This window comes from Hippoglossus hippoglossus, chromosome 10 (genome assembly GCF_009819705.1).
Source record: "Hippoglossus hippoglossus isolate fHipHip1 chromosome 10, fHipHip1.pri, whole genome shotgun sequence".
Lineage (NCBI taxonomy): Eukaryota > Metazoa > Chordata > Actinopteri > Pleuronectiformes > Pleuronectidae > Hippoglossus > Hippoglossus hippoglossus.
In genome coordinates this window covers 23,488,467-23,510,954 of record NC_047160.1, presented here as the reverse complement: position 1 = coordinate 23,510,954, position 22,488 = coordinate 23,488,467, and the positions used below count along the sequence as shown (strand labels likewise).

At 40.4% G+C, this 22,488-nt stretch overlaps 1 protein-coding gene across 2 annotated transcripts; it reads right to left on the bottom strand.

The window, feature by feature from the left end:
* Nucleotides 1–1,881: 1,881 nt before the first annotated feature.
* Nucleotides 1,882–21,992, bottom strand: tapt1a (transmembrane anterior posterior transformation 1a). Of its 2 annotated transcripts, XM_034598337.1 has the most exons (15): nt 21,777–21,981; nt 19,964–20,094; nt 18,509–18,627; nt 17,063–17,095; nt 14,029–14,191; nt 13,777–13,912; nt 13,062–13,159; nt 12,792–12,861; nt 11,437–11,517; nt 10,543–10,652; nt 10,368–10,427; nt 10,176–10,244; nt 9,974–10,050; nt 8,544–8,716; nt 1,882–4,754 (listed from the first exon to the last, which is right to left on the bottom strand). In XM_034598337.1, the coding sequence occupies exons 1-15, from the start codon at nt 21,964–21,966 to the stop codon at nt 4,420–4,422; spliced, it is 1,845 nt and encodes a 614-aa protein (XP_034454228.1). In that variant the 5' UTR covers nt 21,967–21,981; the 3' UTR covers nt 1,882–4,419. The 2 variants fall into 2 exon arrangements, with proteins under 2 accessions (XP_034454228.1, XP_034454229.1); XM_034598338.1 differs by lacking the exon at nt 17,063–17,095 and having other exon boundaries at nt 21,777–21,992.
* Nucleotides 21,993–22,488: the final 496 nt, after the last annotated feature.

Below are 22,488 nucleotides of genomic sequence, written 5' to 3'. Positions count from 1 at the left end.
CTTTGGTCAGTGGTTCTGCGCACCGACCCTCACTGATCACACTCATTAGACCTGCACAGGGGCAGACGGGACTTTCAGCTGAGAAGAAGCTCTTCATGCACCGGAGGAAGAAGTAATGTCACTGCTGAGGACGGACTTTGTTGGTTGAGCCAAAAGAAAATTACCTGATAAGGTGATGAAAATGTAGGTAAAACTCAAACGCAAGATCAAAGTGTAGCCACAAATTTCCAGGATACAATCTTTAAATTGAAATTACACGATTTGGGACCAACTAGGAAATGTTTGATCACACAAACCAGGCGAGTTAAGGCATTTAAACAGATTACAGATAACAGATGTAAGTTCCTGAGATGCAGATACGCAAAGCAGATGATAACAATAATAAATAATAAGTGTTAATACCTCTGCCTTATGTTACTTTAAAAATAAATCTTGTTATTAAAGTGCTTACGTCGTCTTTTCTTCTCGTCTCATTTTGTGTTTACACTTGTATCAGAAGTAGCATCACATCATCTTGACCCTGTGACTTATCAGAGTCTCTCCAAGTTCTACTCCGACTGTGGTCCTGTCTGGAGACGACTTCCCGGTCACTGTGACACATCTGAAGCTCGTCTCCGTCCTCGGCACTTTAAGGAGATTAACTCTCTAAGAATGTCTGCAGCAGATTTACTCCACCTGACCTCAGCTCCTCCACAGACACACTGGAGCAGCGGCTCTGCCTAAGAACAGGTGAAGACTCCCGGGGGCTGAGCACGTCGGCTTACAGGCAGTGAGGAGCTGTAATCCTGTATTTCACATGTTTCTTACAGCGGAAAATACACATTCAGATAGTTTAACAATACACAAACTCAAGGTGCACTCACGAGCTTTGTCCAGAGCTTTTGGCCGAATGACAGCATGTGATACAGATTACGATTCCTTCACTGCTCATAATCTGTTTCAACCATAAAAGGCCTGTAGATATATGACAGGCACATTTCATGTTTATCACATGTGCATTCTCAGATATTTCAGACATATGTAAACAATACATGCTTCACATTTTGTGTTTCACATGTTGAATTGATGCAGATGCTATATTTTAGTAACAACACTGCAGTCAATCTTCATTTCATCCCGGTTATACTGTTCAGTTTAACAAGTGCTTTGTTGTTTTGTCCTCCCACACCATCATCAGTGAGTGATGCTACAAAACACTTCTCTCTAATGTGAGACGGTTAAACAGCCGCACAACGGTCATCCTTCAAAAATGACCATGAGGTTGAATAAGCACCTCTTCTCAAACAGTTTAATATTTACTGCAGCACTGGTTGTATCAGACTGAATTAGATTTTGCAGAGTGAAGCTGTTAAAGTGGGACTGAGTGTTTCACATCTGCATTTGTTTCACATCTGCTACAGGAAATGTCAGTTTTGTTTGTGCAATGGTAAAGAAAAACCAGACTGTCTGACCAGATGTCCAAAGAGGAGACTGAATTTTAAACTGCTGATAACAGGCATTTAATTGTGCACCTGAACGAAACATTTAGCCGTTCCTTAAAATTCTGCAGTTTTATAAGATGTTCACGTCTTTAGCAGGTTTTCATTCGATCCTGGTTTTCCAGACTTGTGAGTTAAAGCATCTGTAGGTTGAGGATCCAGACAAGTCACGAGTCACTCGCCCCCGAAACTGTGTGAGGGGAAGTAAAAGACCCTGACTGACACTGAGGCCGAGGGAAACTTGAGCTGCAGCATCACATCCTCATGACTTCACATAAACCTGTTTCCAAATAAATGAAGAGGCTCCAACAGCAAAGAAACACATGAATATCTTCACCAAGACGATCAAAAATACAATATTTCCTAATCATTCTGCTGCATCATTTGGATTAAAACAACACACTTAAAAAACAACTTTTTATTAAACCAAAAAAAGAGAATTTACACACAATTAAATAAGGAACCAAACTGATGAAACAGAGCAGGCAGTGTACTGGACCATCGCAGCTTTCATAAGAACACTTCAGCCTCGTCTCCACCCCCGCCCTGAGCTCTGCTGGGGGTCGGGTTCAGACCAATCACAACAAGGCTGAGCTCAGGCCAGAGGAGACGAGACTTTTGACAAAAACCACATGAAGTTCTGAGTCAGAGTTCATGCACAAAAATGAAAAAGATCAACAACTGGCAGCTCCAAAAATAGAAGTATCTTATATTACAATCTCTTCTTCAAAACAGAATTAAATCAATGCTGATATGTGTAAACTTTATATACATCTATATTCTATATCATAAACATCTTCATTCTTCTCAAAGCAAAACATTAAAATAAAACCTTCATGTTTGATTTGTCAACCAGGCAGATACGTACCTTTTGAATTCCATAATTAATTGAGTGGAACAAAAAGAGGAAGTTAAATCATTCTAAATATTATTCAATTTACCCACTTTTATTTTCAGACTGTTGAAATCGCTGTCAGCACTAATGTTTTGATCTCGTACCACTCGGGTGTATTTGTCTTCATAATTCAGCTAAAAGAAAAAGCTTGATGCACAAAGCTGTCGATGCAAAGTGCAGATGGCAGGAACCAGGACGTGCTACAGAACGTTCCCTTAGTGATTGATTGATTGATTTCAACTTATTGAGATGAGATTCTGCAGCTGAAACTTTGGATCTGGCTGCAGGAAATGTATGCACTTTGATTTGAATATGTTAGGAATAATAGATAATATCTTGTTCACGCTTAATCACAAACATGGGTAACAAATGTTAGCAAATACGATAATATATATATATATATATATATATATATATATATATAATACATATATTGCCTTTATAGGTTTTTTCATTGCAATTAAAGAAAAAGTTTAAATCAGTTTAAATTAAAAAAATTCACAAGATCAGTTAACAGAAAAAGAAGCATGCATTCAAACAAGGCATTTTGTTGTGGAAATATTGCTTTTCTTTTTTTTCTTTCTGAGGATGTAAACATTAGAACATCACTTGAGAGTCCGATGAGAAACGGTGACCTGTCCTATTTAAGACAACGTGGTCCATCAGTGCAAACATTCTCCAGACCTAAAGTAACGAAGAAGTAAATACAATTTGTATCCAACGAAAATCACACTCGTTAAACCTTGAAGGATGTGAGATGTAAAGAAATTAGTCCCATGGGGCAAAGTGATGAAAAACGTAACCTTAGCAAGAAGGAAACTGAGATTATCTTCAGCAAAAAGCTCTTTTTCTGTGTGTAAGTGGCTGGAGAAGCAACAGATTTAGTGTCGGAGCCTTTCAACATTAGAGCTGCAGCTTCGGATAAAGCTGTGCGCTGACTGGGCCTCTGAATAAAAGGTTTCTGTGTTGGCTGCTAATGACTGAACGTGGCGGCTCCACTTAAAGCTGCTCTTTAAAACCCATGCAAACAAGCCCCACCGAGGTATAAACTTTCACTTTCGTTTGAGCACAGCGGTGGATGAAGCGAGCAGTGAAGCATAGACTCTAATATCAACAGTGTGTGACGGTTAATTGCAGTGTTTACTAGTTGTTTTTGAACTGTGAGCGACCCCTCATCACCAGCTGTGTGTGAAACAGTTGTGACCAATTCTAAAAGTTCATTCTTTCTCTTTTCCTGTTGCCTAAAGGTTAAATCGATAGAAATAGTAGAGGAATCTAATTAAACTTTATTATATGTGCAGCAAAATATATTTTTTTTCTGCTTTTATGTCTCAATCACCTCAAGACCAATTAAATGTATCTTACATCACTACAGGGACCTGACCCTCAATTTGGAGGAACCTCTGATCTCCTCTAGATCCTCTTTATTGACCAGTGTGAATAAACTCAGTAAATCTGATGAGATCGGTGCAGCTCCTAAAAGAAAAAGAAGTTTGTCTTGTACATTGATTTGATGTTAGACATACAACTAACATTCAGAATAAAATACCCTGACATTTGTTTTATCTAGAGGGAAGAGGGAACACTTGATGCAGTTAGCCGGGTTTAGTTTAGAAGTTATTCTGGGTTCTTTTCAGGCTGCTGAGAAAACTGAGAAACTTTTCTCCTCCTGGTCCCAGTGCTGCTCACACTGGAAGTGCTTGTGTGCTCACACATACGCTGGATCACACAATCTCAACACTGAACCATCCTAACACCTACACAAACACACACACACACCAGTTTATCCTGACGCCTCCCTCCCTCTCTCTCCTGCTGTTAAAATCCTGCTGAAGTTTTCTTCGTCAAACTTCTCGACTTCAGGCTTCAACAACAGCGGGATGGTCTCAGGCTGTTTCCCTGTTCACAATAACTCACTGTGTCGCCACTGACTTGAATAAATACTCAGCTTGTTGCTGCTGTTGACCAGGAGAGCCGGGCTGAGAGGCCTCCGCTGTCTGTCTTTCCTGAGTGGTTCATCACTACATTCGCGGCTGCTGCTGCTGCTCAGTCGATGCGGTTACCGCAGATTGTGAACCGGTCGACCTCCAGCAGGTCATTCTTGGGAGTCCTGTGCTTCAGCTCAGCGGCTGCTTGTGCCTCTTCTTCCTCCTCTTCTTCTTTGGAGAGTGAGGCTGCGGGTTGTTCTGGCTCAGGTGGTGGAGATGGATATGGAGATGGAGGACGGCTTGTTGGTGCAGCAGGAGAGGAGTCAGTGGGCAGGGGAGGAAACAAGTCAGTCCTGGGAGCCGGCTGAGTGGTCACAGAGGAAGAGGAGGAGGTGGAGGAAGAGGATGGTGGACTGCAGGGTGTGGCAGGGATCTCATCCACCTTAGATTCACCTGTAAAGAGTAGATGGAAAAAAATGTAAAGACATATTCACCGGACATTGTGGCAAATGGGCTCTCACATTATAGACTGTAAATAGAGATGCGTCTAAGTGTGTCTAAGACCCACAAACGGGTTTTAAATCCTGAATCATCATTGGAAAAAAAAAAAGTTTTATAGGGAAACAAAAGGAGAAGTGAGAGTATATGAAAGAAGAGTTTAAAGAAAGAAGAGCATAGAAGAGGTGCGGTGTGGTGTTCTTCTTCTAAAGAGTTGTTCTGGGTTGAGTGACAGGGAGTGATTCGACCTGCCGGGTCAACGACTCACACAACCTCCACCCGCCCTCACTGCTCACATCCAACACAACCCAGACAGGGAAATGTGTCCAGAGCAGGAGGCTGAGTCTGAGCCTGCTGCTGCAGCACAGTCGGCTTCCTTCACAATCCACTGCATTATGTTAAGAGAAAACACTGCAGAGTCTTGTAACTGGGAGCCGCGTCTCACATTTGCAAAATCAACCAAACAGAATAATTCATCGTTTCAGAGAGAATCGAGCAAAGCAGCGTTGGATATTAACAAGCCTGTCCACAGAGACGAGCGCCCAGCCGCGGGCGATCTGGCTACAACAAACTTCCAGTTCTTGCTGTAGACAGAGCTGAACCAACACTTTACAGTGCAACTCACTGAGCATATAGAAAGTGTGTATATACAATACGTGTGTTTGAGAAATACATTATAAGTGTCAAATACGATAGTGGACGTTAAAGAGACATTACAGGCCACAGAGAACGATGTATAATCTATTCTGCCTTCTTTGATTTATTTATCTAATAATCGACTTTTGTCTTTTGAGATGGTCACTCACAGATGAACTGATTCCCGGGTCAAATCCTTGCCGCACTGACTTGTGCGAGGAACTTGACATGAACCAGACATGTGGCGCTGGATGAGAAATCATGACACCGAGACAACTGAGGAGTAATTCATGGAAACAACTTGGATTCTATACCAAAAAGATGGAAGAAGAGGTGTTGGGTCTGATTTCCACGTTATATTGTGATACAGGGACTTTTTAAGTCAACAACATAATGTGAAATGCAACAAACAAATAAAAGAATTATCACCCAACTGTGGCTCCTCTACAGACTGTTAACACATCTCTCAGCTCATTCTTTAGGTTTAATGCTCTGGAACTTTACAGTTGAGGTTTAGTTTCAGAGCTCTTTTAAACCTCAGTGCAAAACGCTTGGATATACAGACTTTATGCTAAATGCCCAGAACCAAACAACAGACAAAAAGTTACTGACTGGCTGGTGACTAAAGCGAGAGGATATAGAATCTAAGAAACGATTATTAAATCAAATATTGTTCTGCCATTCCCCAAGTGGTCGAAAGAAATCGATTAATTCAAGTTTTAACCATTCATTTGTCATCATAAGTCTTTTATAACAAATATGTTTTTTCTTGTTTACATGTGTAAATAAACACCTGTATGGTGTTTACACTGAATACACACACACTAGTTACCCACTTCTCCTCTGGACGTTCTCTGAGCCTTGATAAAAGTTATCCACCATATGGCTGAAACTGCTCACTGACCGTTTCTGCCCTCCGGCTGAAAGCATGCAGTAAAGACAGATGGAGGATCTCATGTGTTATGTGAGTCCAGATTATTGTAAAGACGAAGACGTGCAGATGAACAAATTTGTGCGATGAATCCACTGGAGCAGCAGGTGAAGCAGGAGCCGCCGACCAAAGTTGTTCAATGTAAGAAAAGTGAGCACGAAATCTGAGGTCACTGGTTCAAATCGCAGCCGCTGAGATTTTGGGAGGCAGAAGAAGAGACTTATGTTTTCACCCCTGTATATTTGTTTGTTTGTTTGTCTGTCAGCATGATTACCAAACAACTACCAAGCATATTTCCACAAAACTTGCCTTGGGGATTTGGAAACTGACCAAGAAATTAGAAATTCTGGCGCGGATCTCGACAAGGTGGCGGGTCCAGCAGTTGTGTGAGGTCTATGCCCTCTGCTGAGTGCCATTCCACTAATCTATATGTTGGAGCATGGTGCCTTAAGCTTCCAGTGGCAGGAGCTTTGATGTTTGATGTGACACGATGCACCATCAGGATCTTTGTTATATTAAAGCTCCTGGCTCAGCGCAGCCAGCAGGTCTGTGGCACGTGGGAGAAAAACAATCAGCAGGGATTTGGCTACGGACGTCAGGGAGATACTGCCGCCTCCGAATCGGTGTGTCTGATTGTGTTTGCCTGTGACTTTACATACGAGGCCTGTTAAACAGTTTGTCAAGATATTTACATGAGTCTTTATCAAATATATGAATGTAGGAAAAAGGGTTTGGGTTTTTGTTTTCCTTTCATGTAACTGAAACACAGCAGAAAGTGTAGGATGGCTGTTTTCACTATCAATTAATCAGCTGATCATTTAAAATTTAGATTTCCATACTTTTTAGTTCATGAAAAAAAAAAAAAACTTTATTCTCTCAGTGTGTTGTGTGTCAGTCCAGCTATCTCATATAAGATTAATCCTCAGATCCAGGTTCCTTTTCACTTTTGTCCTTTCATAATGATTTGACTTACTTTCCAATACATTTTCTATCTATTGACAAATAGATTAAACAATTATTTATACCAGCTTCAACAGCCACACTATAAAGCTGAAGTGCTTGTAGACTATTAGACCATAGACCATAGACCTTGTAAATCTATTCAATGTTTTATAATTCATCGGCTATTCAAGCAGGAGGCATGAGAGCAACATGCAACATTATTAATAAGCAGGATCAAATCCCAGGACGTCTCATTTACTACCGAAAAGAAGAAGGAGGCTCTTTAAGGTCTTGCACGTTTTTCATATCTTCTTATACACATTATGTATTTAGAAGCAAAATCAATCACAACACATGAGGGTTATACGATTCCAGGAGTTCGTCTGGTTTTGCTCGGTCATGGGATCCGAGCTCCACAGAGTGCAATTAGTGAGAGGAACAGAATGTTATCGAGCTGAGATGTTTGAATAATTATGTAAAGTGATTGGAAACACTCTGGTTCAACCTGTGCTTCTTCTCTTTCCTAAACAACCTGACATGGTGATATTTTGCTCCCATTATATTGATGAACAGGTTTAAAACATGACGGCATACTGTACATGTCCATGTCAACTTAAACCTGCACTAAGTTTCTGTTATTTGTTTTTGGCCACTTGGGGAAAGCAGAAACCATCTGAATCTATTTAACCAACTTCTCAAATTCAAGACGTGGGGTTTATGTTTCACCTTTTTTCGGACTTCGAGTTGTGATTCTGACCATGTGACAAATGTTTACTTGTTGGTAGCTTCTGCTTTTGGTCATCACCAACTCCGATGGAAATATTTAGCTGCTAGATGTTCCACTATGTTTACTTCTACTAGTTGCTGAGTCACTTTGCTATTTGATAAGCAAACAGAGGGTTTGGAGTTTTTTCTCTGAAATCTACTGCCTGCTACAGTTTATGACCTAAATGAGTGTGGTGGGATTGAACCAAAACACTTAAGTAGCGACTGCACAAAGAGCTGAAACTCTCAGTTTAGAGGGCTGTGAATTCAGATGATGATTCTCAGTGCAACAGTAACATAATGCACCACTGACTTCAGTCCAAGTGTTTGTTGGTCATAAGTGCAACTGCTTTCCACTGCCTCAGGAAAACAATTTGCAAAAAACTCACTTGACCTTTTAAGAGCAAAATGCAAATGATACAAGTGCATTTGCTTTTTAAAAAACAGCCTTAGAGGCATCTGTGTTTTACCTGAAGGTGTGGGACATCTGGCCGGCTCAGCTTTACTGGGCGTCTTTGCAGAGGAAGATGCAGTGGGGGTGGAGGGCTTCTCAAACAGCTTGTCCTCCATGTTGGCTCTCTTGACGTAAACACACGACTTCCCCAGGAGCACAATACTGTTCAACACTTTAAGTGTAACCAACCTACGAAGGGAGAAGGCAGAGGTTAACAGGGTTGCATCACTGACAAGAATAGTTATAGTTGAATATATTTTTTCTGGAGAGATAAAAGTAATTTTTTTATGCAGAGAGCAATCAAAGAAACATAATGTTGTAAAAATACAGATTAAACCCAAATAATCTGTCACTTAAGGTTTCCCATCCTCTTTTTGGGCACTTTTGCCACTATGGTTGATGAATTTATGCATCTGGATCAAAACATAATGAGAAATGTCATTTAGTCACAACTTCATCTGGGCCACAGCTATAATGAATCTCCTCAACCATCTGGTTTCAGTCGCCACTGTTCATCTCCCACCACTGACACCAGTGTGTTGATGTGCACCATCCCTCTGTGTTTCTGGGCTTTGCTATAAGGCCCAGACTTTGACACCGTGATGAGAGAGAGACGGACACATTGGGGTATGTAGACCACCGCTCGCTGCAATAGGATGTTTAGAACTGCGAGTGTGTCTGCACAGCTGAATCTTTGCCATGGCACAGCATTCTGGTCAAGCTATTTTTAACTTGGGGGTGGGGAAGGCCAGAGATGGCACTAGAGATGACAACATTGTATTCTTCACCCCGAGGGAAACTCTTCAATGGTACGAGCCCAATGGGATCTGGCAAATGAGAGTGAGCGAGGCCGTCAGCGGCTCAGCACGGGAGAACGTGAGGCCACAGCGTTGATGCTTATGTAACAGCGTGTGTCTGAATCGGACTGTGGGTTTATGACAGTCTGTGCATGTGTTAGTGTGCATCCAACAGACTGCAAGCATGTCTGTGTGTAGTGGCCATGAGTCTGTGTTATAGAAAGAGTGTCTGTGCATATTTGAGACTCTATAAATAATTAGAAAATCTTAACATTTAAATATTCACTTCTACATGTCTAAATAAATACAATGTTCAGATAAAGAAAAATGGAAATTAGACTTTGAGCTGAATTTCAAAGGTCTGTAGTTCAATAAGAAAAGGGAGTGAATTACTACATATCTTATCACCATATTAATCTGCATGAACAACTTAGTAAAATCAGTTATAGCGTTTAAATCTCCTCTTGAGCTTCTCCTTTTGTACATTATTAAAATATATGCAGCATATGCAAAACGAAAATGTCATGTACGGTTACATCAAGAGCAGTAACATTAGGCTCAAGGGTTCGCTGTATTCTGGATGCTGGGGCAGAGTAATGAAGAATAAAAATCCTGCTGCAACATTAGTGAAACAAAACCTAAGACTTACCCAAGATAAAAGAGGAAAACACAAGTATATGACAGGGCTCCCTGCACCTTGACTGAAGTCATCACCACTCGGATAAGCTGTTAAAACATTACAAAGCAGAATGAATATCAAATTTAAACTTTTTCTGGCTAATATTTATGTGTTAATGACTAATTCTTCCGGTATTAATTCCTGAATAGCAACAGACGGCAGCCTGTCTTACCAGAACAGCCAAAGGCAGAGGGATGAATCCCATCCTCCGAGCTACTGAGTCACTGTAGTCAGTACAAGCCTACACAGTGACACACGAGCACAGATTGCAGCACTCAACAAAACTTCATTGATTAGCTGCGTAGGCTCAGTGCTCTTTATGCAAATATAAGGATGGTGATATGAAGAAGAGGGGGTCGCTTACATTTTTCTGTCGACTGCTGACGAGATCGAAGGCCAGACTGGCTCTGTATTCACTGTACACCTGCAGGGGGGGCAAGACAAAGAACGGACTGTGAGAAAAGAAGGAAACCAAAGGACCATATACAGTTTTATACGTGTACTTTGTGTGACACGTTTAAATACGATTCTATCCTTACATCTGCAGTGATGTCGTTGAACTTTGTGATGAAAGCGTGTTTAATAATGTCAACAGCGACTTCAGAGGTGACGACCATGAAGACATCAGGGAACAACACCCACAGGTGCTCTGAGGAAAGAAGGAACACAAGATGATATTTTAAAATTAAATTTAGATTTTCTCATCAACTCGTGGCTAATATGCTTTTTAAACCTCAAGGAGAACTGCTTTAATAATAACTCTTCTATCACTATGAGCAACCACCATCATTTCAGCCCTGTGATCAATTGTTTATTCAAACTTTGGAGCTTTAAATTTACAATAATTTATGTGTTTATATTAATTTATCAGATGACAAAGTAAAAAAATTTGAACTTGTGAAAGGGTTAGCTCATAATTAGCAATCAGCTGAGAGCAGGTGCTTTATTTCTGCTGCATAATCCAAACAAGGAAACGCAGTTACCATGGAACATGAGTGAACTACTGGGGACTTGTGACACGAATCCCTCGTTAGCAACACAGAGCTGTAGCTCAGCTGGTGCTTGTACGTCAGTGTTGTGATTTCAGCTGACAGGCCACGTCTGTCATCTACTGTGTTTCTGGCTTTGAGCCTGTCAGGAGGAGCTGATTGTTTTCAGAGAGCTGTCAAACACAAACGCCGAGCTCTCGTCCCTCGCTCCACTCCGTCTCACTCACTGAGGTGTGTGGGAGGTTCAACGCCCCGTGGTGCTGCAGAGGGTCGTCGGAAACTTCAGGAAAGTAGCTGCTTAACATACTGGTCTGAAATGTTTCCCCATGTCGAGCACCTTGTGCTGGGATTTAAAACTATGCTGAATACACCTGGGGTAACTTACTGTAATAACTATTTTAAAAAATCTATGCAACTGTAGTTTGAAGGAAAACACCTAATTACCTGGGTTCCATGAGAACTGCTCCATGTTCCTGAGACAGACGATGAGCAGGAGAACGTAGCTGGTGAACCGCTCTTTGATGTCTGCGGGATCAAATAATCACATTTAAAATGACAACTGTCATTCAACTGTAAAACAATCTGGCAACGAAAATGTTATTAGTACCAACTGTATCTTCATATAAGACACAACTGAACTAAAGCTGCATTAACAGACACTTTCCATTCTCATCAGGGTTTCTGCAGGGTTCACTTTAAGTCTTTTAAATACCGTTTTAATGCCACACAGACAGTCAGACAGTATTTAAGTATGATGGAAAACCAACAGACACAGTGCATCTTAGAATTATATTTCCACATCTGATTTTTCACTACTTTCTGGATATGTATAACGACAATCTCTAACAATATAATTAAATAAATTGATGCAACCTGTTCCTGGACTTTTTCCTTTCTATATCTGCAGATGACTTTAAATACTTGAACCGATCTTTGTTCGTAAGTTTTATATTTTCTGGATGTTTTCTCGCATTTTATTAGTTCTATGGCATTGCTGCTTTTTGTGCTGTTTATGTTTAAACACATTGTGTGAAGCTCTTTCATTTACCTTGTGTATAAAAAGAGCTACAAAAATAAACCTCCTCGCTAAAGCTGTATAAGTGTTAAAACAGGTGATAGAACGTTTTAAATTTGTCAGATGTGTCGGGTTCAAAAAACATGCAATGAAATAAGTGGAAATTATAGTCTGCTACTAGTCAGTGCTGCACAACATAAACAGTAATCTATGGAAATATAAAAGGCACAGCTGTATATGTTTAGCACAGCATTATCTGCATTAGTGATAAAATGCTAGTTATGACTGATGATTATCTCCACAAACAGGCAACGATCAGACAAAATTTAGAAAATGGCAGATGATTAAGCTCATTGTCTTCTGCTGTCATTAGAATACAATTAGTGTGACTGAGATAAAACGATGCTGCCTGTGGGGATATAAGAGGAAACACACAATACATCTGATTCTGCAGCCATGTCTGCACTCTTCTTTCAAAGCAGAACGGATTCAGAACAGCTTTCATATGTAAGGAAGAGGAATTAAGCCTGAAACAGTTTCATATATAAGCACAGCGGCCGACGGATCTTAAGAAGAAGAGGATCAGAATGTACTGAACAAATGCATTTGTTTGTAGGACACATTTTTTAGAGGAATTGTTCCCTTTCTATCCCGGAGTGAGACTCTCACGTCTGTGAATATCTAATTCTATGGCTGAGAACATCACAACAACATGGGGGGGAAATAAAAACATGACAAATGTTGTTCAATCACATTTTAAGAATGATATTTTTCTGTGTCTTACCACTGTTGGACATTTGGAATAAGTTGTTCTTTTCAAATTTTTTGAACACGCTTCCTTTGATCTCCACGAACTGTGCATGAGAGGGAACAGGAACATGAAGAAAGAATTGTAAATGGAAGAATTTACCAAATGGAAAATAATGTTGCAGCTACATTTCATCACAAATGTCGCTACCTGAATTTTTCTGCTAACAAATAACTTAAGCAAAATTTTGTTAATGAGCACAAATGCATGTCATGTGTTGTTATGTGTGTATGACTGTGCACTGACGTTGTTGGACATCATGATGGTGAGCAGGGACTTGTTGTGGGAGTTGAAGGCGACGTTGAGGGTGGAGGCTTGGACCATGATGAGGATGGAATGGAGGACTGAGAGGCCGGCACTCAGGAAAGCAACTAATTTAAAAAGGCAATTTAACACTGAATACCACTCCATTAAAACCTATCACGAGGGATGGAACCTAACAGTTTGACTGACAACCTCCTAACCAAAACTACAAGCACACTGAAAATACGACCCTGTGCCTTGCTCATTCCCTCACCTAAATCTTTATAAAGTACAGTATGAACACTTCATCTCAAAGTCTTTAATCCTCCTAATTGTGGGATGAGACAAGAAGATAGATATCCAGTGCACTGAACCTGACTAAGGCTCTGCAGTTCATCATCCTAGTTCCAGACCTGAGCAGAAAATAATCCATTTCCTCCCTTTTAGCTCCAGTGTTTGCGTCTAGCCGAAAGAAAATCAAAGCAAAGCTGATTCTCGTGTCTGTTGGCCAAGTTATGTTGCACTTCCTCTAAAAGACTTTATTTATCTTCTCCGCTGGTCACAAAGAGCTCACAAAGAAATATGAGCATTCCACGAGGCTGCACTTGTACATCATCTGTTAAAAGCAGAACCTACTCTACTAGAAACCTTCAAATATTCCAATATAAGGATTTAAAACCTGCTGTTATGCTGCTGTTGATTTGAGCCAGAAGGATACAGACGTAAAAGACGGCCATGAGGAAGTGAGGGATGACTCCTATACTGTCTCTTTTCCGTTCTTTGGGTTCTGTGGCCGTCCAGTAGAGAGCATCCAGGATATCTTGACCGAAAGAGGAGAAGAGTCGATCTGCCACCTGACAGACGAAGGCACAGACACAACCATCGTGTAAACAACAGATACATAACATGAAAACATATTAATAGGTATCTTTTACACTGTGTGGAATAGAATGTATAAATTGTGAAGTACCTCCAACATGTTGTAGATGATGTAGAGTTTGATGACCGACTGTCCTCGGATCAGGTGGTACATCATGGAGTAGTCGACGTAGTGCATCATGGAGAAGCACAGCACCATGATCAGGCCCTTCAGCACGTCACACACCTGCGCTGGCTGCAGCAGCCGGGACCCACTGACCACGCACACAAACACACAAACACACAAACACACAAAACGTCAAATTGTGGTAGAAACGTGTAGAGTTTTAAATACATTTGTGGTATTTAACTTCAGACTCACATGCCAACATTCACAGTGCAGTATGTCCACATGTAACATGCACTGTCTGGTATAATGTGTGTATATGCTCAGAAACACACACATTTTGACAGAGCAGCAGTGTGGAATTATTGCATATACACACAAACGTTGTAATGTAGTTCCATAACACCTCTGGTAAATTTACCAAAGAAGTCAAATGAAGACGGAGTGGACCCCTGGTTTAACAACGCACTACCAGACCAGTGCGACTGTTTACTGCTCATTATAAAGTCTCTGAATGATCCCTGTAAATTATCCCACATGAGGAAACAGGAGTACAACACATACAGAGGTGAATAATTCATTTCTGTTCAAAATGAGACGACCGACATGAAGAGAAAGGCAACAAGTAGAGATAACACACCGAAAGAAAACAAGATATGAAATATTAAAGCTAGAGTCTCAGTTATTCAAAAAGTTATCTCATTCCGGAGATTGATCTCTTTTTAATAAGTTTCTGTCTTTGGTCAAAGCTCCTGCTCGGATAAGATGAAATCGTTGTCGTTCTTATCAACTCAACAGACCGCAACAACATTTCATATCAGTCTGAGGGGCTGTCTTCATGTTTTCATGGAAAAATATATATTTTAACCAAAATAAAATGGAAATGTTTCAAATGGTGTTGAACGATACTACTTGGAAGGAATCACACAGGATGTAACGTGCTTCAAACATGTGCAGCTTTTGCAATTAATGGCAGCGGCAGCTTGGGAGCATGTTAAGCGCAGGGCTGACAAATCCATAGGACCGGTTATTTAAAATTTGTGACAGGGATAACCGGGGAGAGCCGGAGAGCTTAATTCCAACACATCCTGCATATTTTCCATGTCAGCTGCGTGTCTGTGCGACTGCAAACACCACGAAGCACGGCAGTAAAAACACGTTTCAACTACTCACCACACGGGCTGTTGTAATATTATAATAAAGAAAAGGTTCCCTCTGATTCTTACCTGCTGATATGAATGTTACACTATGATAAAGCCTAATTACAAAGGTTTGATTCTACCAAACGACAACACTTTAATTGCCATCAATAACAGATAATAACAGTCTATGCCATTATTACCGAAGTTTAACACAAATTCACAAGTACGACTCCACAATTTTCTACTACATCACAACTAAGTGGTGCACAAGACGTGGCAGCACAACAATGAGCTGATCTAAAAAGCCATCATTACCTTCGTTATTTTTAGCTGCTGTTGATTAACAATGGAGCTCCTCCTCAGCCTTAACATGAGACAGGTAGAAAAGAAACCATGCTCCACATGTGAGGGGGTGGGGGGGAGTGGTAGGTGTAGATATGTGAACTATTTTAAGAGGCGACTTCAAGTAGAGTTAAGAAAAATGTGTAAATTAGCTGAATCAATCTCAGTGTCTTCTGAATCAGCCGAGCTGTGAGAACAGGAGGAGGTGAACATCTGTGGCTTTGTCTCAAGAAGAAAAGACAATGATTGCACCAAAGATATGTTGCCTTGAATACAGAATTACACACTCGATTCATTAAAGACTCGATTCATAGCCCTTAATGGATTCTCTCATTTCTAAGATACTTATGACAAAAGAAAAGATACGGATAAAATACAAGAATAGACTGAAAAGCAATTTAAGGAAGATGCTCCAGTGATATTAATAGTTTTTATGGTTTGTTTTACTGAGGCTACAGCTCCATCTACTGGTCCGTCAATCATGTAAAGAGGTGGCGGTCCAATAAAACCTCATATATATCATCTACTTCTTAATCTTTCTCCATGTGATTTTAAGATATATATTAAGTGTTGTTCTGTATCTTGTGCATCTTGAAAGCGATTCTACTTGTTCAAGGCATCTCATGACAAAAATACCAGGTTCATATCTTAAATTTCTTCTTTTGTTTGGCCTAAAATATTAAGTGATTAATTTTATAATGAAATAAAAAACTCAAATTTGAATTCTTTGTTTCAGCTTTAATGGACTATGTCACATTTACGATTGGTATTCAGATGTTAAAGGTGCTAAAAGAGAGAAACCTCCTCACGTAGCATCTGATTCCGAACACGGTTCGCTGCTGAGGCAAAGCTGCTGCAGCCAGCTGCCACCGCATCCTGCACAGAGCAGTCCTCACTCTCTCTATTCTGCTCACGTTATCTCCATAACACACATGAACATTATGCCTGAGTGCAGTCAGCTATGTGCTGCATTTCAAGTAGCTGTATCTATGTGCCTTTTATACTGTATTAGCCTGAAACGTGGGATTAAAACTCAGGACCAGAGAAAGAAGAGAAAGCTTCATTTCTGATACAAAACCGTGTTAGAGAAGCCGACTGGTGAGCAGAAAACAGCCAATTTGCTTCTGTCGAGCAGCTGCGGATTTAAGTTTTCTCTTAAAAACTGCTGCAGAGGGATGCGCTTAAACAAAGCAAACTCCAAACTGCTCCAGAGAAGCTGCTCGGTGACCAGAAGTGGGAGATCTGATTCAGGAGGCGAACTTCCAGTTTGAGCGTGTGCAGCCGTACCACTGACAAGCAGCACAGTGATGGGAACCAGCATGCACTCTCAGCAAAACCTCCCTTTCCAAGCTCCGAAAAAAAAAACAGGTCTTATGAGGAACCAACATGGCGGCTTTGCCTTGGGAGAATGGGACATGATGTGCGATGCCAAGCTGTACATGAACAGACACAATGGAGATGAAGAGAGGCCGGTGAATACATGTGAAGGACAGTTCTGATAATCATGAAGCAATGACAGGATGGTGGGAGCGTACCTGCTTCTTCTGCAGTAGGGGCATGTACGTGCCCTGCGGGGGGGGGGAGGAAGGCAAGGGGACAATCAGACAGAGAGTCAGAGAGGGTGAGGCGGGCAGGGGGGAGAGGCTGTGCCCATCAATATCTAAGTTCAATATTATGTTGGTTTTTTATTTGTGCGTTTAAAGTAAAAACTGCTAAAATTGTATGGTTAAACATACAAGCACCTGAACAACAAGTGTGCTTTCACGTAGACGACAACATAATCCTGGTAAGAGACAGTTCATCAATAAGCCAAGCCTGAATATTCACTACACAAAAAATCACAAGGACACACACACACACACACACACACACACACACACACACACACACACACACACACACACACACACACACACACACACACACACACACACACACACACACACACACACACAATGTCTTGGGGCTATTTCTACCCTGAATGGAGGAGCAACATACATGTAAACATGTAAAACTGGTATAATAAGACTGGATATTGACATTCAGAGACTAAGTGGAACTGCAACCTTTACTAATGGGAGTTTTCTTTTAACTGAACATATGCCCACACCATGAGTGACCTTTTCATGCAGGGTTTAGCTCAATAAAAGAATCTCAATATCATTTAAAAAGTATGAGAAGAGAAAGAAGTGATGCATTACTAACAAAAATCAAACCATGAAAAAATTATCTGACCACAACTGCCAAAGTAAGCATGCAAGTACTTGAGCATGTGTATTCAGGCTGTATTGTTTTTGCTAACGTGCACAACTCTAATCATTTCGGCGAGCACAATCAATTCAACCCAATTGTGTGTGACATTGTGCAGGTTGTGTCACATCAAACTCTCTGACCGATCATAATATTAAAGTATTTTCATTCTCTGATATAAATTGTAGTCAGACCAGAAGCAATTTGCTCAGATTACATGGGAAAAAAAACAGGACTCTACAACTAAATATTGTAGTTAGGGTCATGAATGTTATCCCCTAAACCAACTTCAACTAGCGAGCGAACAATACATTACAGATAAAACAATGTAGAACAATCTTCTACTTCTGTGTTATCACGCACTCGGCTTCCTTCTCTTCAGCTGCTGGTGTGAACTGAACATAACAGAGTTATAAAAGGTACAAAAGATAAAATTGTTAAACCACATTAATATTCCCACTTCCTTTCAAATTGACATATGATCCTTTTCCCTTTACAGGTCAAGGTTGAGCCACTGAACTCTGTACCAAGCAAACAAGGTTACGTTCATCACTTCTCTCGTGTCGACATTGTGCCCTGACCACAACATTTCCTACTTGCCAAACAGAAATGCATTTGCATCAGACAGAATTTTAAAAGGTGATTATGCAGACAGTGTTTTCCGTGCATGTTTGTTTCTTGTGTGTGTGAATGCAGGGGAGAGTGTGAGAAGTACGTGAAGAGGCTCTGACCTGAAGCCGCAGCACGGCAGGGTGAGGAGGCGAAGCAGGGCCAGCAGCACCCTGATGGGCAGCAGCGTGAAGACGTACAGGAAGGCGTCGACACACAGGAAGAAGCCAAAGGTCATCAGCTGGAAAAGTCGCACAGCAACAACTCAGAGTCAAACAAGGTCTCCAACCTCCAAGTTACACAACGGTCATCGGTAGAAAAGTGGACATAACTCGACTTGAAGGACAAACAAGTCTTTCAGTATTTAACAAGGACAAGACCTAAATACACTAAATAAACAAACAGACCCAAACCCAGTAACTTCACACACATACCTTCACTGTCGCCCAAAGTCTAAGAGTCATTGCCTCGACATCTTTAAAAGGGAATATTCCACAAGCCATGCATTTAATCTATCCAATGTCCTATTGCTTCTCACTGGAAAAAAACATGAGGGGACTGAGTATTGGTGGGAGCTGGAGGGAGGGTTTGTTTCTCATTGGTGGAATCTGTTTGACTTTTTCTTGGGGCCTCGTCAGGTACCTAGAAGACGGGAAGCTCGCTGAACGCAGGAAAATCAGTGAGGTCCGTTTTGTTTACACACATTCCTCTGCTGCCCCAAAAGAAAAACCCAACCCAGTGGGAGCTGTGTCAGTGAGGGCTTCGTCTATTTAGATGTTTTTTTTTTGCAGAGAGAAACTCAACTCTTAAAAAATATGACCTTTATACTAAATGTAAACGTAAAGCATGATCACAATATCTTCAATATGTCTAGGTCTTCATAATTGGAAACATAAATTAGGTTTCTGTGAACAATTGCACATTGTTTGTTAATCAACAACTATTTTGATATTCAAATAATCATTTTTGGCATTTTCAAACTTGTTCACAGCTTCTCAAAAGTGAGGATTATCTGTTTTGTACATAATAGTAAAATACAGGTATTGTGTTTTTTGATTGCTGGTCAAACAACACAAGCTATTTCAAGACATTATCTTGGATTGTAGAGACTAAAATTGGCATTTTTTATAATTTTCTGAGGACAGTAAATTAAGATGCATCAGTTATTCAGAGAGATCACACTGAAATATGAGATACACACGTCTTATGAGTCAACACTGCCCCCTTCTGACTGATGTGAAGAACAACAAAAATAAACTGCTGTCAGTACCTCATAACATTTCCTGACACCAGTGATATTTTTTTGTTTTGGTATAATATTGTTTTACACAATCCAATTATTGGCACATTTTTGTGTCTGCATGCAAAAGCACATATTTAATTTTTTTTACTAATCTATAAGGTCCTCATTAAATCAACAACTAATAAACAAACTATGAAAATAATATCAATATTGTATCTTTGATAGATTGTTGTGGTCTGTAAGCATCTTGTCTGCGCTGACGGACATTGCACAGATGCAGAGAGCTGAAGATAGAAGGGGTCAGCTGAGGTCGGGGGTGTGTAATGTACGCTACCTTCTCCAGTTCCTTGGGAATACGCATGCATGTGTAAACTCTCTCTCTGCGCTCCGTGTACTTTGCCTCATTGTGCTCCAGGAAGTATCCTCTGGTGAGCTCTGTGCAGATGAAACGTGTCAACGACGGATCTGGAACAACACAAGAGCAACGGTGTTAGCACAAGGGCCATTGTCTGAAACAATTACAACCGCCGCTATCGACACAATGAGGGCGCCAGCCGTCGGAGAGACGTGAACGAGGGGGAAACTTCTCTGGATGATAGAAACTGAGGGTTTGACAGTTGTTTTTTAGCTCAGTGGGATTCAGCGCATCAAGAAAACATCTTGTAAAACCTGGCTATGATAAAATCAAGATCTTTGTCACGTAACAAGGTTTTTCTCATGTCAAACTAAACCATCTGTAATGAGGGAAACGTAACAAATATAAATGTTCTGTTATGCTGCTATGGCTGAAAACTTATAACACAAAGCAGTTTTGTCTGTTGCCCTGTAACATCATTCAATTCAGATCATAGGGATCATTGGATTATTGGAGGATTAAAACAGAACAACAGGTTAAATTATTAAGAGATAAAATGACTATATTAATCTATACCAATTGTAGATTGTAGAAAAATGCATATGTGGGAGTAAATATTATTATTTGAAGACATCACCTTGGGCTCTAATTTAAGGAAATAATAATCTGTAATGGAAATCTGCAGTTCATTAATTACAGTCATAAACATAACCAATGAGTGGTGGGAAACTTGTAGAACAGTTGCTGGTTTTGTTGAATCATCTCAGTGTGAGTTTTACATCAAATGGCCCCATACGGTCTTTTAATCCTTTCCACTTGACTTCATCCTGTGAGAACCTGTCGTGCTTCATAAACCCGAACACCAGGATGAGCTCACTGTGCTTTTACACAGGCTTTAAAACTTTAAAGAAATAAATCATGTGGAATTCATCAAGATAATTATTAATATCGACGTATGGATTTTTTGGTCCAATCTCACAGTTTCAAGTATATAAAGCGCACAAAGACATATCTACATACTTTTCTTGTGCACATATGCATCTTATCTCAGCAACTGTACGTTTACTTCTGTTTGTACTTTCAACTGTCGAACATGTAGATTAGTAGAGTTTGCCTGAGGTGTGACCTTGTTGTTGATTAGATAAAACCACAAAGTGCACGGTCAGATGAGAATCACAGGAGAGTGCAGGACACAAAACAGGCGTAAAGGACTGTGTGCGACTCTCTTCGGGGTGATTGTACTACTATTGTGGAGAGAGTTGTCTACCTGCATCTGTGTGTTACTCTGTGTGTCACATACAAACACATGCAAACTGTCATGGATTATAAAAACATGACTTCTTACATTATAGTGCAAACAAACACCTTTATTTTCCGTCCCTCAATTAGAAAATAAAACCCACGTTTCCCTTTCCTGTAAACAAACCTGAAGTCTCTGATCATCTTTTATACACAGAACTTGTCAGAAAAGGACATTTCAGTTAATAATGTAACTTTTAAATGATCTTAACTTCCTCAGTGTCTCAGAAGATAAACAACAAACACAGAGTTGAAGGAGCTGAAGTGAGGAATCAGACCTGGACGTGGGTTTTAAAGTGTGTTTCTTCATTCTGAGTGAGTTTGAGCAACACGTCTGCGTGTAAACAACAGCAGCTGTTCGCATCCAGTGTTTTTAACGCAGGAGCATTCTTCTCTGCGTTAAACCCGGAAGTTCGCGCAGAGTTAACGTGATAAATCGCGTTATTTCTCAGTGTTTATCAGCAGCCGTGGCCGCGGAGTCACGTCGGGTTACCTGCAGACATGTCGCGTTGCTCCCTCCTGACAGCGCTAATGTCGTAAACTCCCAGAGTCTCCGGCAGCCCGGGAGTCAGGCCCGCTTTGCCCGACCTGTGAGCGTCCTCCCACGGCCTCTTCGGCCTCCTCCTCGGCTCCATTTCTGCTTCTTTCTCCTCCGACACTTCGCTGCCCGATACGTCCGCCATCTTTACTTCCGGCCCGCCGCGTCGCTCTGTGTTACGTCATCGCGGCGTCGGTCACAGGTAAACAACGTAAACAGCGTCACCGGCGTAAACAGCGTCACGTGACACCAGGTTGGGTTTAAAATCATCATTATAAAATTATTAATAGATAAAAAAGTAAAGGTTTAATAAATCTAAATATCATTTGGTTTAATAATAAAACAACATAAATACATTTAACAGTTTCTTAAAGATAAAACAAAATAATCATTCAAAGATGTTAATCAACAGAAATAGATCAAAATCTCTTAAAAATAAATTAAAAGTCAATGGTTTATTAAAATTGAGAAAATAAATAATGTTCAAAAGTCTTTTTTTTAAAAAGATATATCAAAATTGAATAATTTTTAAATAATAAAGAATAATCACCAAATTATTATTTCAGACAAATAAATACTCGACCGTGTTGAAGGAATTATATATATATATATTTTTTAAATAAAGATTGAAAAGTTGGTTAAAAAATAAATACTTATTTTTATTGGT

Bases quoted from the DNA above. Each gene is read 5' to 3' on its own strand.
- tapt1a (XM_034598337.1), bottom strand. From the start codon at position 21,966: ATGGCGGACGTATCGGGCAGCGAAGTGTCGGAGGAGAAAGAAGCAGAA. The intron at 18,628-19,963 runs GTAGCGTACATT...CGACTTTTCCAG, and splicing joins TTCCCAAGGAACTGGAGAAG to CTGATGACCTTTGGCTTCTT. The intron at 10,245-10,367 runs GTAAGCGACCCC...GTCACTGTGTAG, and splicing joins TCAGCAGTCGACAGAAAAAT to GCTTGTACTGACTACAGTGA.